Source organism: Phoca vitulina, unplaced genomic scaffold (genome assembly GCF_004348235.1).
Source record: "Phoca vitulina isolate PV1807 unplaced genomic scaffold, GSC_HSeal_1.0 scaffold59, whole genome shotgun sequence".
NCBI lineage: Eukaryota > Metazoa > Chordata > Mammalia > Carnivora > Phocidae > Phoca > Phoca vitulina.
The window spans coordinates 3103640-3118717 of NW_022589762.1; the positions used below are offsets into that span (position 1 = coordinate 3103640).

General features: G+C 42.0%; 1 protein-coding gene across 15 annotated transcripts in view; it reads right to left on the reverse strand.

The window, feature by feature from the left end:
• The window catches only part of WNK1 (WNK lysine deficient protein kinase 1), a 149348-nt gene extending 138243 nt beyond the window's left edge, over nucleotides 1-11105 (reverse strand). For all 15 annotated transcript variants that reach the window (XM_032390952.1, XM_032390940.1, XM_032390951.1 and 12 more), the window contains exon 1: nucleotides 10184-11105. In XM_032390952.1, the coding sequence (XP_032246843.1) occupies nucleotides 10184-10942 (759 nt within the window). In that variant the 5' untranslated portion in view covers nucleotides 10943-11105. The remainder of the gene's footprint in view (nucleotides 1-10183) is intronic.
• Between the last annotated feature and the right edge of the window lie 3973 nt (nucleotides 11106-15078).

Consider the following 15078-nt stretch of genomic DNA (forward strand, 5'->3'; position numbering starts at 1 on the left):
GAAGAACTGAGTTTTTAAATTTTATTCCATTTTAATTAAGTTAAATAGCCATAGGAGGCTAGCAAACAATACATAAATCTAGGATGTTACCAGTGACTTCCATCCACCCTTGCTCACGACATCCCCTCTCTTAGATAATCCTGAATTTATTAATGACTTCTTAATAGCCAAATACAATAAATTTCCAAAGCCTAACTAATCTCTACAACTCTTTTCTAGTCCTTCTAAAATCTATTCTCCAAAATTACTACTATGCAAATTGGACTTCTCTACTATATTCCTTTCTTACAATTTTATTCCCTTGATTCAGCCATTCTTCTAGCGTTCTATTTAGTCCAACCCCTGGGCTCTTTTTTTCCATTGCCCACCCATTAATTATTCCTATTCTGCCCCAGGAAAATTATCCTCCCCTGGCTCTTCCTCTATTTTTCTCTACATATTTATATATATCCTCTCCCTCGATGAGTTCATGTACTTGCATTATTTCAGCTATGACTAACATAGACATTTGGGAACCTTGGACCTATTCTTCGAGCTCCAGTAATATATCCAACTGCCTACTGAACTTCTTGCTGGAGGTTTCACAAGTACCTCAGGCTTAACACGTCAAATTGAATGTATCTCCATAGCCTTTCCACTCCCCCAAAAAACAACACCCCTAATTCTTTCTTATTCCTTCCCTCAGTTGACAGCACAATCAGATCCCTACCCTTTTATCTGTGCTTCATTTTTCCTCCAAATGCCAATTCATCACCAAACACTGAATATTTTATCTCCGAAATATTTAAAGATTCCTTTTCTCTACTACTGCCCTCATTCAGGCTGTAGAAATCTCATACTCATACCCCACCTAAACTACACATACCTTGTACTCCTTAAATCCATTCTCCACAATTACTACTATGCAAATCTAATTACCTTCTTTGTTTATAATTCTTTAGTTACTCTCCACTGCCTATAGCTGAGTATTTGTGTGGGAGGGGTGTGCGGAACGTTCAGAGAGCATGTAAATATAAATATGATAATGATGTCTAGGAATTCTTCAACATGTTAAAGAGATGACCTGTGCATTTCCCAAATTTATCTTAACCCACAATGACATGCCAGTCCAAGTAAGGAGAGTATCCACATAGAGATGGATATATCAGGTTATTTAGCACAATACTACTGGCCATTACGATGATCTTGTTAGGGACACCCGGTTGGCTCAGTCGGTTAAGTGTCTGCCTTGGGCTCAGGTCATGATCCCAGGGTCCTAGGATTGAGTTCTGCATCAGGCTCCTTGCTCAGCAAGGAGCCTGCTTCTCCCTCTCTCTGCTCCCCGCCCCTCCCCCAAGCTTTCTCTCACTCACTGTCTCTCTCTCTCTCAAATAAATAAAATCTTAAAAAATAATAATAAGATGATCCTGTCATTATCCCAAGCAAGCTGTTTACTTCTATTAATAGAGAAAATGTGCACATCAATAATGATTTGATTTACTAATTAGTTTCACCTCTGTTTGGCTTATATATTAGTTTGTGTTTAATTAACACAAGACCATCCACCATGCACATACTGACCAAAAAAAAAAATCATCTGTCTCCAAGAAGCTGAACCTTGGCTGCATAAAAGATAATTATTTCTACAGAAATACTGTGGTTTTTCTTAACTAACCTGAATACGATGATTATACCAACTAGATTCTAAACACTTCTTAAAATTATTCCTAAATTCTTAAATTTCTTAAGTATTCTTGAATTTGGGGCACCTGGGTGGCTCAGTCAGTTAAGCAACTGCCTTCGGCTCTGGTCACGATCCCAAGATCCTGGGATCGAGCCCTGCATCGGGCTCCCTGCTCCACGGGGAGCCTGCCTCTCTCTTTCCCTCTGCCTGCTACTCCCCTTGCTTGTACTCTCCCTCTGTCAAATAAATAAAATCTTTAAAAAAAAAAAAGAATTCTTGAACTCCTAGAAAAACTGTATTTGCTTTTGTGATGACAATTTACCTGAGGATTCCTTCCTAAAAATCATGAAGCACATTCATTTAGTATAACGCACTTAATTAATATGTCAATCTTGCAATGCCAAGATTCAAGTCACGATGTCAAAAAGCAAATTCATTATGAAAGCCCATTTGATGGCCAACAGACACATGAAAAAGTGCTCAATATCGCTCGGCATCAGGGAAATCCAAATCAAAACCTCAATGAGATACCACCTCACACCAGTCAGAATGGCTAAAATTAACAAGTCAGGAAACGACAGATGTTGGTGGGGATGCGGAGAAAGGGGAACCCTCCTACACTGTTGGTGGGAATGCAAGCTGGTGCAGCCACTCTGGAAAACAGTATGGAGGTTCCTCAAAAAGTTGAAAATAGAGCTACCATATGATCCAGCAATTGCACTACTGGGTATTTACCCCAAAGATACAAAAGTAGAGATCCAAAAGGGTACGTGCACCCCGATGTTTATAGCAGCAATGTCCACAATAGCCAAACTGTGGAAAGAGCCAAGATGTCCATCAACAGACGAATGGATAAAGAAGATGTGGTATATATATATACAATGGAATATTATGCAGCCATCAAAAGGAATGAGATCTTGCCATTTGCAACGACGTGGATGGAACTGGAGGGTATTATGCTGAGCGAAATAAGTCAAACAGAGAAAGACATGTATCATATGACCTCACTGATATGAGGAATTCTTAATCTCAGGAAACAAACTGAGGGTTGCTGGAGTGGGGGGTGGGGTGGGAGGGATGGGGTGACTGGGTGATGGACACTGGGGAGGGTATGTGCTCTGGTAAGCGCTGTGAACTGTGCAAGACTGTTGAATCTCAGATCTGTACCTCTGAAACAAATAATGCAATATATGTTAAGAAAGGAAAAAAAAAAAAGAAGAATGTAGCAGGAGGGGAAGAATGAAGGGGGGGAAATCAGAGGGGGAGACGAACCATGAGAGACGATGGAGTCTGAAAAACAAACTGAGGGTTCTAGAGGGGAGGGGGGTGGGAGGATGGGTTAGCCTGGTGATGGGTATTGAGGAGGGCACGTTCTGCATGGAGCACTGGGTGTTATGCACAAACAATGAATCATGGAACACTATATCTAAAACTAATGATGTAATGTATGGGGATTAACATAACAATAAAAAAATTAAAAAAAAAAAAGAAAGCCCATTTGAGGGGCGCTTGGGTGGCTCAGCCAGTTAAGCGTCCAACTGGTAATTTTGGCTCAGGTCATGATCTCAGGATTGTGAGCTAAGTTGAGTGCTGGGCACGGACTCTGCTTAAGATTATCTCCCTCCCTCTGCTCCCCACTCTAAAAAAAAAAAAAAAAAAAAAGAGCCCATCTGAAAAATCTAAATTAATATAAATTAAGGTGGAGATATGATCACGTCAATCACAAAACCAAGCAAATTACTGACATCATTCTTCTCATGTAGAATATCAATAACCAACCTTTTAAAAAGTACACACAATATTAAGTATACCACCTGATAAAGACACCATCCTCTCCCAAATAAAAACACTCTTAAGAAGAGCTTCTGGCAACTTCTCTTCAGTCTGAAAAGCTGCTCCCCTTTGTCTTAAGATTTGATAAAATTCCTAAAATTGAAAAACCAAAAAGCTCCTAAAAGCGAACTTTATTTTTTCTAACTAGAAACTTTATTTTATTTTTTACTAATTTTTATTTGGATTAATCCAGTTGAGGTCAATTAGAAAAGGGTGGGGATAGAGGAGAGAATCTGTGTAAATATTAGAATCTGGATGAGTGCTATTCTCTTCCAGATTTTTAAAATTTTGCTTTTTAACTTTTACAGAGCTAAACAAAGTAGTGAACAAAGCAATTATATCATCGTTCCAATGTAGCTTATTAACTCAAACATTATAACTCCAGTGCCTTTTCCCTAATTTTCTATTGCATGTCTTAAAGCCCAACTTTAAGAAGTTTAAAATATCCAACCAATTTGTAACAAGTGACAACATAAGGCCTTTAAAAAATGGATTTTTTTAGGGGCACCTGGGTGGCTCAATGGGAAGCCTGCTTCTCCCTCTCCCACTCCCCCTGCTTGTGTTCTCCCACTCCCCCTGCTTGTGTTCCCTCTCTGTCAAATAAATAAATAAATAATCTTTAAAAAAAAAAAAGGATTTTTTTTTAAAGCACTATTATCCTTTTATTATCTATAACACTTTACAAAGTACCTTCACATAGTTTTTCAGTTACCTTCAACAATCCAGTTAAGTCATATTACTAATAAATCAGCATTACAGATGTAAGTTCCTTACTCAGGGTCAGATAATTGAGTAACAGAGAACCCAAATGTTCTGCCTTAGAGGTCTTTTCCATTATAGACTATTGTGTTATACTATAGTGAACTCTCCAAATACAAGATTAGAGAATCTGCTGTGGACCAAAGAGAGGCAAGGAGTATGGATAAAACAACCCTGAGATCTACAACTATTTCTAACTTGGAAAAGAACATAGTATTTATTAAAGTAATTTGAGAATCTATTTATATCTTCAAAGAGCTCAAGGACTAGTTAAGGAGACAAAGAATATAAACAATTTCGAATCATTCCAAAGAATACCATAAGAATGATCCCAAAAGGAAAAAGATCTCAGCAAATTCTGGAAGGTAATAATTCAAAAAGGCTGGCATTTTAGAAAGTGACAGGTCATGAAATTACAAAGTTAGGCAGAAGACAGGTAAAGCTAAAGAATTTCAAAGCACTGATGACAACATGTTCAACTCCAAAGATCCGCCTGTAAGAATGATAGCAACAATAAGAGTTTTGCTACATGAATTTTCAAGCGTAAGTATAGACAAATCAAACAAAATATTCACAAATATCCTCAAAGAGACAGCCTAAAAAGATGCTGTATCATCATAGTTAATACTTATGTGGCAGGCCCTGTCCCAAACGTTTTATATTTACATAATTCATTCAGCTGTCACAACAACTCTATAAAGTAGGTACTCTTACTACATCCCATTTTATCAATAGGAAACTAGCACAGAAGTTGCCCAAAGTGACACATCATCAGCTGGGTCAGGATTTGAATTCAGTTATGTTCTTAATGACGATGTTATACTGCAGAAAACAATGCCCTCTTCAAATCTAAATTTAGGTCATGCATGGTAAGTCTCACCTATTCCTGCACACTCCAGTAGTCCTGTTAAGAAAAAAAAAAAAAAAGAAAAGAAAACCAAAAAATTCCTCAAATAAAATGCAAGATGCTAAAAATAAATACAAAGAACTGGTACAGCAAAACCTAGTAACTTAAAATTTTTTCATGTTATACTAACATTTTCAGAAATTATAATTTGAGCATAACCATTCTTGCTACTTTTACAGCTTTATCTAAAAAACTTAAAAACTACTAGAAAACCCAAATAAAAACTCCTATTCCCATTTTTACCAAACTTAATTTCTGGTTTTTGGTTTATCCATTCAAATTTACAATACCTCTAATTTTAATGCCAACAAAATTGGTTGTAATCAAATTTTAAAATAATAATATAATTTGGCCCCCCCTTTAAAAAAAAAAAAAGAATAATTTCCGAAAATGAGAGCTCAGTTTTAGTTGCATGTTTCCATAGAGATTAAGTAGAATGCCTTTCAAATGACCAGGATCGTGCACTAAAACCTAAATATCAAGAAATGAACTCAATCACCATACAATAGATTCCTCATTTGTTTTACACAAAAACAACCTTACACTAGGAACAACTGTGATACTTAAGATACTTAAGATGAGAAAAAAGGTAAACAGAAAAGGAAAACATTTAAATCCTTAACGCTAAGAAAAATCATTGAATCAACTTAAATATAATTCTCAATTCCTGTACCACAAAGATTACTTCCTACAGCAATAAATTTACATATATTTTAAATCATACCAAACCAAAATTATGCTATTTTTAATCCCATTCTGTCTTGTTAGGAGGGAAAAAGGATTACTTCAAACAAGTTACCATTCTTTAATTTGCACAGCAGCAACACTTGAGTTATCTCAATGTTGCCCATACTCATCAGTGACTCTGAGACTTTAAAATAAACAAACAAAAAAAACTCCGAAGACCATTCCCTGAAACCTTGTTCCTGGGATTGAAAATTACTGAAGATTCTCATCCTGAAAAACAAGGAATTTGGCACAAATGTAAAAAATAAAGGCAAAAAACCCATCAATATTCAAATGGAAGATTCAGTTCAGGAGTTATTTTAAGAACTAAAGCAAAGAAATAAATTATGGTTTCTTAATCACAGAACCACATCACATTTCTGCAGCATTGCTAAACTTTTTATAAAACATTAATAAAAACCTGGACACCTGAAACTAATGTAACATTGTGTCAACTATACTTCAATTTAAAAAAAGAAAATTAAGTCCCAAAAAAATTAGTATCATATACTCATGATGAGACATGACCCTTAATTTACAAAAAAAAAAAAAGAAGAAGAAGAAGAAGAAGCCAGAGCAAAGCAAGCACTAAGAACACTGGAGCTTAAACAAAATTTGACTTCCCCTTCCAAGTTGATCTGGAAACAATCTCATCAATATACAAAGTGAATGTATCAAGTTATCAAGTGAAGGCTAGAAGCAATTTGGGGAGAAAAGTACTTAAAGTAAGTAAAATCATTTACAAATCTGTGTATAAATACATTTTCTTTAAAAAATTATGCTACATTTAAAAAACTAAGATCCTTCCATAGAAAAGCAATGTAAACTCTGCAAAGTCCAGCAATAACATTTTCTGACCAAGGCAAACTGAGTATTAAAATTTAAGGCATGTCATTTGCCTAATAAAATCAAGTAAAGAAATCTGCATCTTAAAAGATCAAAGTTAGTACTTAAGATCCTGTGGTATCAAAGTATTACCTAATATTATTTATTAGGAATTGATACTTGTTTTAATAGATAGCTATGCATACTGTGATTCTAAAAATTAGCCTGATGGAAACAAATTTGATTTGTATACCACATTCACTCATTCTCCAACCCAAAAAGTCTATTTATACATTTGAATTGATAAAATCAATACCCAAACCAAAGTATTGAATTTGCTATGATTATAGAATTCTGAAGAAATCTGATAGTGACTTCCACACCAAAATACAATTGCCTCATTTGAGATGTACTAATTAGCCATTTACTAGACTAGAAATGTTTTAACATTTCCCAAATCATTAGATCCTAACCAGTTTTTTTTTAAGATTCTATTTATTCATTTGAGAAAGAGAGCACTGAGGGAGAGAGAAGCAGACTCCCCGCTGAGCAGAGAGCCCAAAGAGGGTCTCAATCCCAGGACCCCGAGATCATGACCTGAGCTGAAGGCAGACACCCAACCCACTGAGCCACCCAGGTGCCCTGATCCTAACCAGTTTAAAATTTGTTCTTTACCAATCTAAGCAAGTCATTTACCTGCTCCATGATTTCAGGTTCTTTATTAAGTAAGTAGTTGGGCAGAATAACATAAGATTTCTTCCAATTTTAATACACTAAGATTTTTAACTCAACAACTGAATACAATATTTCTCCTATCTTCCTACAAAAAATATGTATGTTAGGAGTATACTTTCATGAAAAAGCTTTGCTTTCTTCCCAATGCTTTAATAATCCCTTGACTTGTCCTTTAATTTGTATCCAAAGATAAGAACTCAAACAATCACCTAATGAATAGGTTATTAGAAAATGTCCTGGTCAAGAAACCAAAAATACTGCCCAACTACTGCTATAAAGGATCCTGGGGCTGGGAAAATCACATTTTAAAAAACAAAACGAGAAATTGTATAAACAGGGCCAAATGACATATGAAAGTTTCTAAACCAGGGTACCACTCAATGAGCTAGGATTTATTTGGTTCTGCAGCCAAATCCTCAACTGGCTTTAAAATAATATGGTGATATTATATATAAAGCATCCAATATTCTTTAATTTGACCATGCCCATGTCTAGACAGAGAAAAAAATCCAAAAAGCAATGAGTTCAAAGAAAAGCTGAGCTTAGACAAAATTATTATGACATTAGACAAACTGATTTTTCCCACTATATCATTAGTTCCAAGATAAATAAACTATCAAAAAATGCCAGGTGAGGGGTGCCTGGATGGCTCAGGTCATGATCCCAGAGTCCTGGGATCCAACTGCGCAACAGGCTCCCTGCTGGGGGGCGGGGTCGGGGGTGGGGGGAGTGTCTGCTTGTCCCTCTCCCTCTGCCCCTCCCCCTCCACTCATGCTTGCTCAAATAAATTAAAAAAAAAAAATTCCAGGTGATTAAGGAAAATACACACATTACACTCTGTAAGTCCTCAAAGTTAAATTCAAATTGAAACTAACAAAATTAATCCATAAACTGCTCAACATTTACTTGGGTCCAGTCTTAAGAAAGTAAGGTAACCAACTAAAAAAATATATCTATAGAGCACCTATTCAAATGTAAAACCTTAACGAAAGAATAAAATCCAGGATCAGCAGCAATAGGCACTCCTGGTACAAAAGCAGAAAGAAAAAAAAAGTGTCCCCGTGTAAACAGAATTTTTGCCTGTAAACCAAAAGGAATCAGACCTAAGTTTTTGAGTATGACTGACCAATAGGAATAAATTATAGTTTGACAAGATTTTTTCAAAAAGGTCTGCACCCTTTTCAATATAAACCACCATAAAATTGAGCTTTTATTTCACAATGCCTTAGAAGTTCTACATCATTTACTGTAAAACTTAAGAAATTATTACGTTCCTAAAGAACTTGTCAGTTTTTTTTTTTTTAAAGATTTTATTTATTTATTTGAGACAGAGAGAATGAGAGAGAGAGAGAGAGAGCACATGAGAGGGGGGAGGGTCAGAGGGAGAAGCAGGCTCCCTGCCGAGCAGGGAGCCCGATGCGGGACTCGATCCCGGGACTCCAGGATCATGACCTGAGCCGAAGGCAGTCGCTTAACCAACTGAGCCACCCAGGCGCCCAAGAACTTGTCAGTTTTTAAGTTCACTTCCTTCCACATGTTGAGTTAACTTCCCTTCACATTTGATATGGCCTTGGTCATCTGGAAGGTGACATTCAAAGGGTTAAGTGCTAACATATTCATTCATGGATAAACTCCTAGACTATTCAGTTACTTTCATATCCTATTTTGATCCATTCAGTCCATTTTCTTGACAAGAAGAATACAGATAATGGCATTTTTCCTGTATACTGTAACTGACTTTTTCATTCAGTGGAACTCTGCTTCTTCCAACAACCTCCGTTCACTTCCGGATGCGAGCAACGTTCAATCAAGCTGCTATAGGTCAAGCAACAAGTTGCCCAAACCTAGCTATTTAAAAGTAGAATATACTTGTCAACCAGAATGACACACCATTATTTACACCATGAAAACCTCCCTGAGAGGTTAAAAGCAAAGCACTTTGAGTCCTTTGGACTCTTGGAAAAGTCTGGCTTAAAAACCTTTCATAACAAGTTTAAAATAACCATAGTGACATTACAACTCTCAAAGCACATAGTTTTACATGGGCTCTTGTACTAGTCACTGTATAGTGAATGGGGTGAAGCCTTACTAGTTTTAATTTACCCTGTCAGGTAACTTCTAGCTACCAAAAGCCTTAAGCATCATCAAGTGGGACAATACCAAACACTTATTGTACCTTTCTAGTCCGAAGTCATTTATCCAGAGAAGAAAGTCTTTTTTGTAGTTTATATTAAATGCCTGTGCAATCACCAACTAAGATATATCCCAAGTAAGGTCATTCAGGAACAAGGTCGTTCTTATTTTAAAAGTACAGCTTGATCTCGGGGATGGAAACTCGCATGTAACACACCAGCAGCTCTACAGTGCAGAGCCTCTGCTGAGATTGAAACGCACAAGGCAAGAAGACTCTGTACTTTCCTAACTCAGAAACTTTCCCACTAACTCCGAGTTTCCTGCCAGACACTAAAACAGTAACAAGTAGGTAATGCGTTTGTACTAAGATGATTTTCACCACTCCCCCCAGTAGCAAACCTCTTTGGCTACCAATAATTCTTATCCTCGTAGGTCATGCCCCAAGTTCTATTTTCAATCTCTTTCAAAAGTTGGCCTCCCACTCCCCCCCCTCCAGAGCGAACAGTTAAGAGAATGACTTGTAAAGGAGGAATTCGATAAACCGGCTTCACCGAGCCAAATGTAGATCCAAACCACCGTAAAATAAAGAAGTGGGGCTATACCTGCAGTTCACACCAGGCGACCTCCACTGTAGTTTCAGTGTCCAGACCTTTGTAGACGGTCTTAAAGGAGCCTCTGCCAATTTCGATGTCAAACTTGAGAAAGCGGCCATCATTGGACATTCCCACGGCCTTGGTCTCCAGCTCTTCGATATCATCCTGCTGCTGGCTCCGTTCCTCCTGTAGCTCCTTGGCGGTGCCGCCGCCGCTGCCGCTTCTGGCCGACGGAGGCTCCTCTTTGCTCCCCACATGGTTGGGCTGGGACACTTGGCGATCTCTGCTGGTACTGCCGGGGGCAGTCGCGGCGGCAGGGCCCGCGCCGGCTGGCTCCCCAGGGGCGGCAGAGGCGGGAGGTAGCTGCGCTACCTGGGCAGCGGCGGTGGCGGTCAAGGTCTCCTCGCGGTGCGGCTCCGGCGGAGTACTCTGCGGCGCGACCGCGGAGACGGTGGGCTGGGGCAGAGAAAGGGGAAGGCCGGGCAGTTCCAGCGCAGTGGCGTTGGAGTCGCAGATGACGCTGCGGCGGAAGAAGCGGTGCTCGGTGGTGGTCGTGGTCGCGGCCGCGCCACGGCTGTCCTTGTCCATAGTGTGGCGGCGACGCCGGTACTCCTCTGTCCGGCCGGTCCCAGCGTCGGGCGCCGCGCTGCCCAGTTTCTCCCCCACCGAGGAATCGGAGCTGGAGCCATTCTTGGGGGAAGGCGCCGGCGGCGAGAGGAACAGGGAGCTCGGAGTGCTGCTCTGCTTCTCTGCGGCGCCGCCTGACATGGTCGGTCCGCAGAAGCGAGGCGAGCGGGCTCGAACTTGTGAATGAAGAGAGGGCGAGGGGCCGAGCCCGAAGAGCGGCGGAGGTGTGCGGGTCCCGCTACTAGGGCTCCCGCTCCCGGCGGGTTCGGATGCACCCGGACGGCTCCTCACTCAGCACTGACAAGCCGCCCCGAAGGAGACACGGACCACTGGGCCCAGTTGCGGCGGCTGCTGCGGCTCACGAGGGGGCTCGTCGGCGGGCGGTCGAGGAGCTGAGCCACGGGGGTTAGCGCCTCACGGTCCGCATCCATCCTGCGGCGAGCGGCGGCCGGGAAGGCTGGAGCAGCAGAAGCGCCGCAGTCATGAGGGGCAGGGCAAGGAGCCGGCACCGAGTCGAAGCGGATGCGGCGGATGCGGCGGCGGCTCCAGCTCCCCGCAGCCGCCGCCGCTTCCCGAGCTGGGCGGGCTAGGCCCCGGGGGCGGCGGCAACGCGAGGAACGGACGAGCACGGACTCCCGAGCGGTGGCAATCCCAGAGCCGAAGAGGGTGGGAGGGGCCGAGGAAGGCGAGGGAGGGCCGGCCCGGGGGCTCCCGGTCAGTCAGTCAGTCGGTCGCCTCCTCCCACACGCGCCCCCAGCTAGGGGGACCAGTCTCACAGGGCGCCCATCGCCCGGACGGGAAGAGCCGAAGCCTCGAAGCCTCGGTGCCTGAGGAGCGGGCCCCCCCTTCCCCGAGGCCTCCCCGCCCCGGGCCTGGCAAACCCCCGTCTCCTCCCGGGCCGGTGCCGGGGGCTGACAGAGGGAGGGAACGGTGGGGAGGGGAGGGCCGCTCACCGCGGGGCCCGAGCTCCGCGGCTTCTCTGGGCCGAGAGTAGAGGAGACCGAGAGGACTGGGTGAAGGGGGTTAGGGAGAGGAAAGAGTAGTCACCCCCACCAGGCTCCTTCTGTCACCGAAGATGGGGGTGCAGAGTGGCCGAGCGTGGAGAGCCGCGTCCGCCGGGGAAACTCTCCGCGCTAAATGGCGCCGGGAGTCTGAAGCCTCCACACAGCCCGCTCGGACCCCGCCCCCCGCCGCCCGGGGCGCCCCACCCCCACCCGGCTCTCGGGGCTCTCGCGCAGGCGTGCTAGTACCGAGGCTCTCTGGGATTTGTAGTTCTTGCCTGTGAAGCATGAAAGGGATTGGGGAGGAGGGAGCCTACGACTTCCGTGATGCTCTGTGGTTGCTTTAGCCTGATGCCTCATGGGAGTTGTAGTTTTCTTTGGAAACCGCCCCTTCTGGAAGGCTGATGGGAGCGTCACCGTGGGTCGCTAAACCCCATCCTTAAGCCAACGCTAGCTAGGAAAATCATTATTTAGCGTTTAATTGTGGAAAAAGGGCCGGAAGAAAAAAAAGAAGAGGGAGGCAGGACGAGAGGAGAGACTCCCGTCATGCACTGCTGAGGCGAGAGCGCTAAGAGGTTGCCATGCAATGAAAGATGATCTGTTGTTCATCTTTAATGGAGAGAGCCGCAGTAGTGTTGAGTGTAGGGGTGTGGGAGTGGAGGAGGAAAGCAAGCAAAGAGAACCAGAACCTGAGCTCAGAGAGCCAGAGGGGCTGAAGACTCCTTCCCTAGGGTAAAAGAAATTTTGTGAAAATTGTGCATGGGATTAATAGTGATGAAATGGGTTGCAGAAGGAGACAGGGAGTGTTACCTCCTCTCCTCTTCCCTTCCATAACAATTAAGGCCACACTCTCAGCTCCAGCCCCACGATAGATAGTCTGGCTCTCAAAGATGGGCTGCCCTCCTGAAATCCAGGAGCATATTGAATCCTTTGCTATGCCAGAAAAAAATTAAGGGTGCGGTGAGCGAGGATTCGAGAATAGAGAAGGTCCACGTATCTTTGCGTCTTTTACCACAAACTTGAGAGAGCCGAGTTGACTTTTGCTATGTAGTCGATTGAGCTTAATTTCCATCTTTCATTTGCCTGAGGGCTTAGTAAAACAACATCCCCTTTCTCTAGAGGTACATGAATGTACACATGTAATTTATACCGTGGCTTTGGACTTAGAGGAAATCTAGATCCATGTAGTTCACAGTAATGGAATGCTTTCCTTGAAAGCATCCTTAGGCTCTCTGGACCCCTTCGCTCCTCGCAACTACTCAAGATTGTACAGGTGATGAGCACCAGGGGGCACCAGACAGAGTGGGAAGCCAGACCAGTCAGATGGCAGTTAAAAGTCTTAGCCCACCGGGTAAGAGCGGGAAGATCTTAAACGTATGCAACCGCATCAGAGCGTCCATAGGCTCCTGCCTCTCATCAGCGCCCGCTATAGAACGAACTCAGAAGCACACTTCCTAACCGAGCGCCCCACTAAGAGTTTGAGTAGTTTGGAAGCAACTTGACAGAAGATTCGTTAGCACCAGTTTCCTAGAAAATGCCCACAACTTATCGGGATGAACTCCACCTAGAGAAGATTTGCTATATAATTTATATGATACGTAAAATAGTTACACTGTTTTCAATTTTTCCTCAAAAGCTACACTTTTAGGTTTACAAAAAAGTTGGTTTTAAAAACAAAGGTTGTTAGGTTTCATGGAGCTAACAGATTATGAGCACTTTAAAATATTAATTCAGGGGCGCCTGGGTAGCTCAGTTGTTGGGCGACTGCCTTCGGCTCAGTTCATGATCCAGGGTCCTGGGATCGAGTCCCACATCGGGCTCCCTGCTCAGCGGGAAGCCTGCTTCCCCTCTCACACTCCACCTGCTTGCGTTCCCTCTCTCTCGCTGGCTCTCTGTCAAATAAATAAATGAACTCTTTAAAAAATAATAATAATAAAGTAAAATATGAATTCAGTGAGGGCAACTAGAGTACACACTACCAAGGCCCTTGACAATCGTGCCTTATCAACATGTTTTTTTTCCGCAACAAACAATTAAGTTCATTGTAAATAATTAACTGTTGGGGTAAAGCCACTCTTGCCCACCTGACAGCTTTCCCTACCAGTGTAACATTAGCTTCACTATGAAAACAGGTACAACTTTATATTGAATATAACCATATTGTGTACAATGGTTGGATTTAAAGGTTAAACTGTTTATTTGCCAAGTTCCCTTTTTAATGCTTACCAACTTCCAATTAACATGATATTTTCTGTTACTCATTACTATAATATCCCTAATAATACTTTTCCTTTCTTTGTCATTTCAGTTATCAAATAAAGAATTGATTCCCCTATAATCCATATAAAACATCAAGTGGCATAAATAGGAGCAGCAGAAAAAACTCAAGATACCATAGACACACTAAGCTTAAGAGATTTTAGTTCCTGACAGGTGGATCCATAAGAATAAGTATTTTATTGGCTCTCACCATGTTCTTTGTTCACTTTAGTCCTTGTTCATTTTCTCAAACTGAGTCATGTTTCTATTTCCCATCAATTCACATTTTACGTATACATGGTCCCCGCCATTGGTGACTGGCTAGTAATGAAACCGGAAACAGCTTTGATTTAGACAGTGGCTGAACATACAAAATCTACCTTATTTTGTATGTAGCTTCTTGAAGTATAGGGGAAAAAATACCGTCTTGAGAACATTTCTTTTTTTGTCTCCTTTCTCTCTTTTCCCATGCCTATGGATATTTTTAATTTTACCTCCCTGTCATGTGGAACTCAAGGAAGAAAGGAAAGTCAGGCAGTTAAACAATGAAGAACAAAATTTTTTTAAACCTTTTTTATTATAAATGAAATAACGGGGAAGGTGGAACTTGCCCTATATCAAAGCATATCATAAAACCATAGACTAAATGTATGACCTTGAGATAAGCATAGATAATGAAACAGAAAAGATAATACAGAAACAGTCTTATGTATATATGGGAATTTTGCATATGAGGAAGATAGCATTTCAAGTTAGTGGAGAAAGGTTAAATAAACAGTGTTTGGACAACTAGTTATTCATTTGAAAAACAAATTAGGGGGCGCCTGGGTGGCTCAGTCTGTTAACCGGTTAACCGGCTGCCTTTGGCTCAGGTCATGATCCCAGGGTACTGGGATCGAGCCCCACATTGGGCTCCCTGCTCAGCGGGGAGCCTGCTTCTCTCTCTCCCTCTGCTGCTCCCCCTGCTTGTGTTCCCTCTCTCTGTGTGTCTCTCTCTGTCAAATAAATAATAAAATC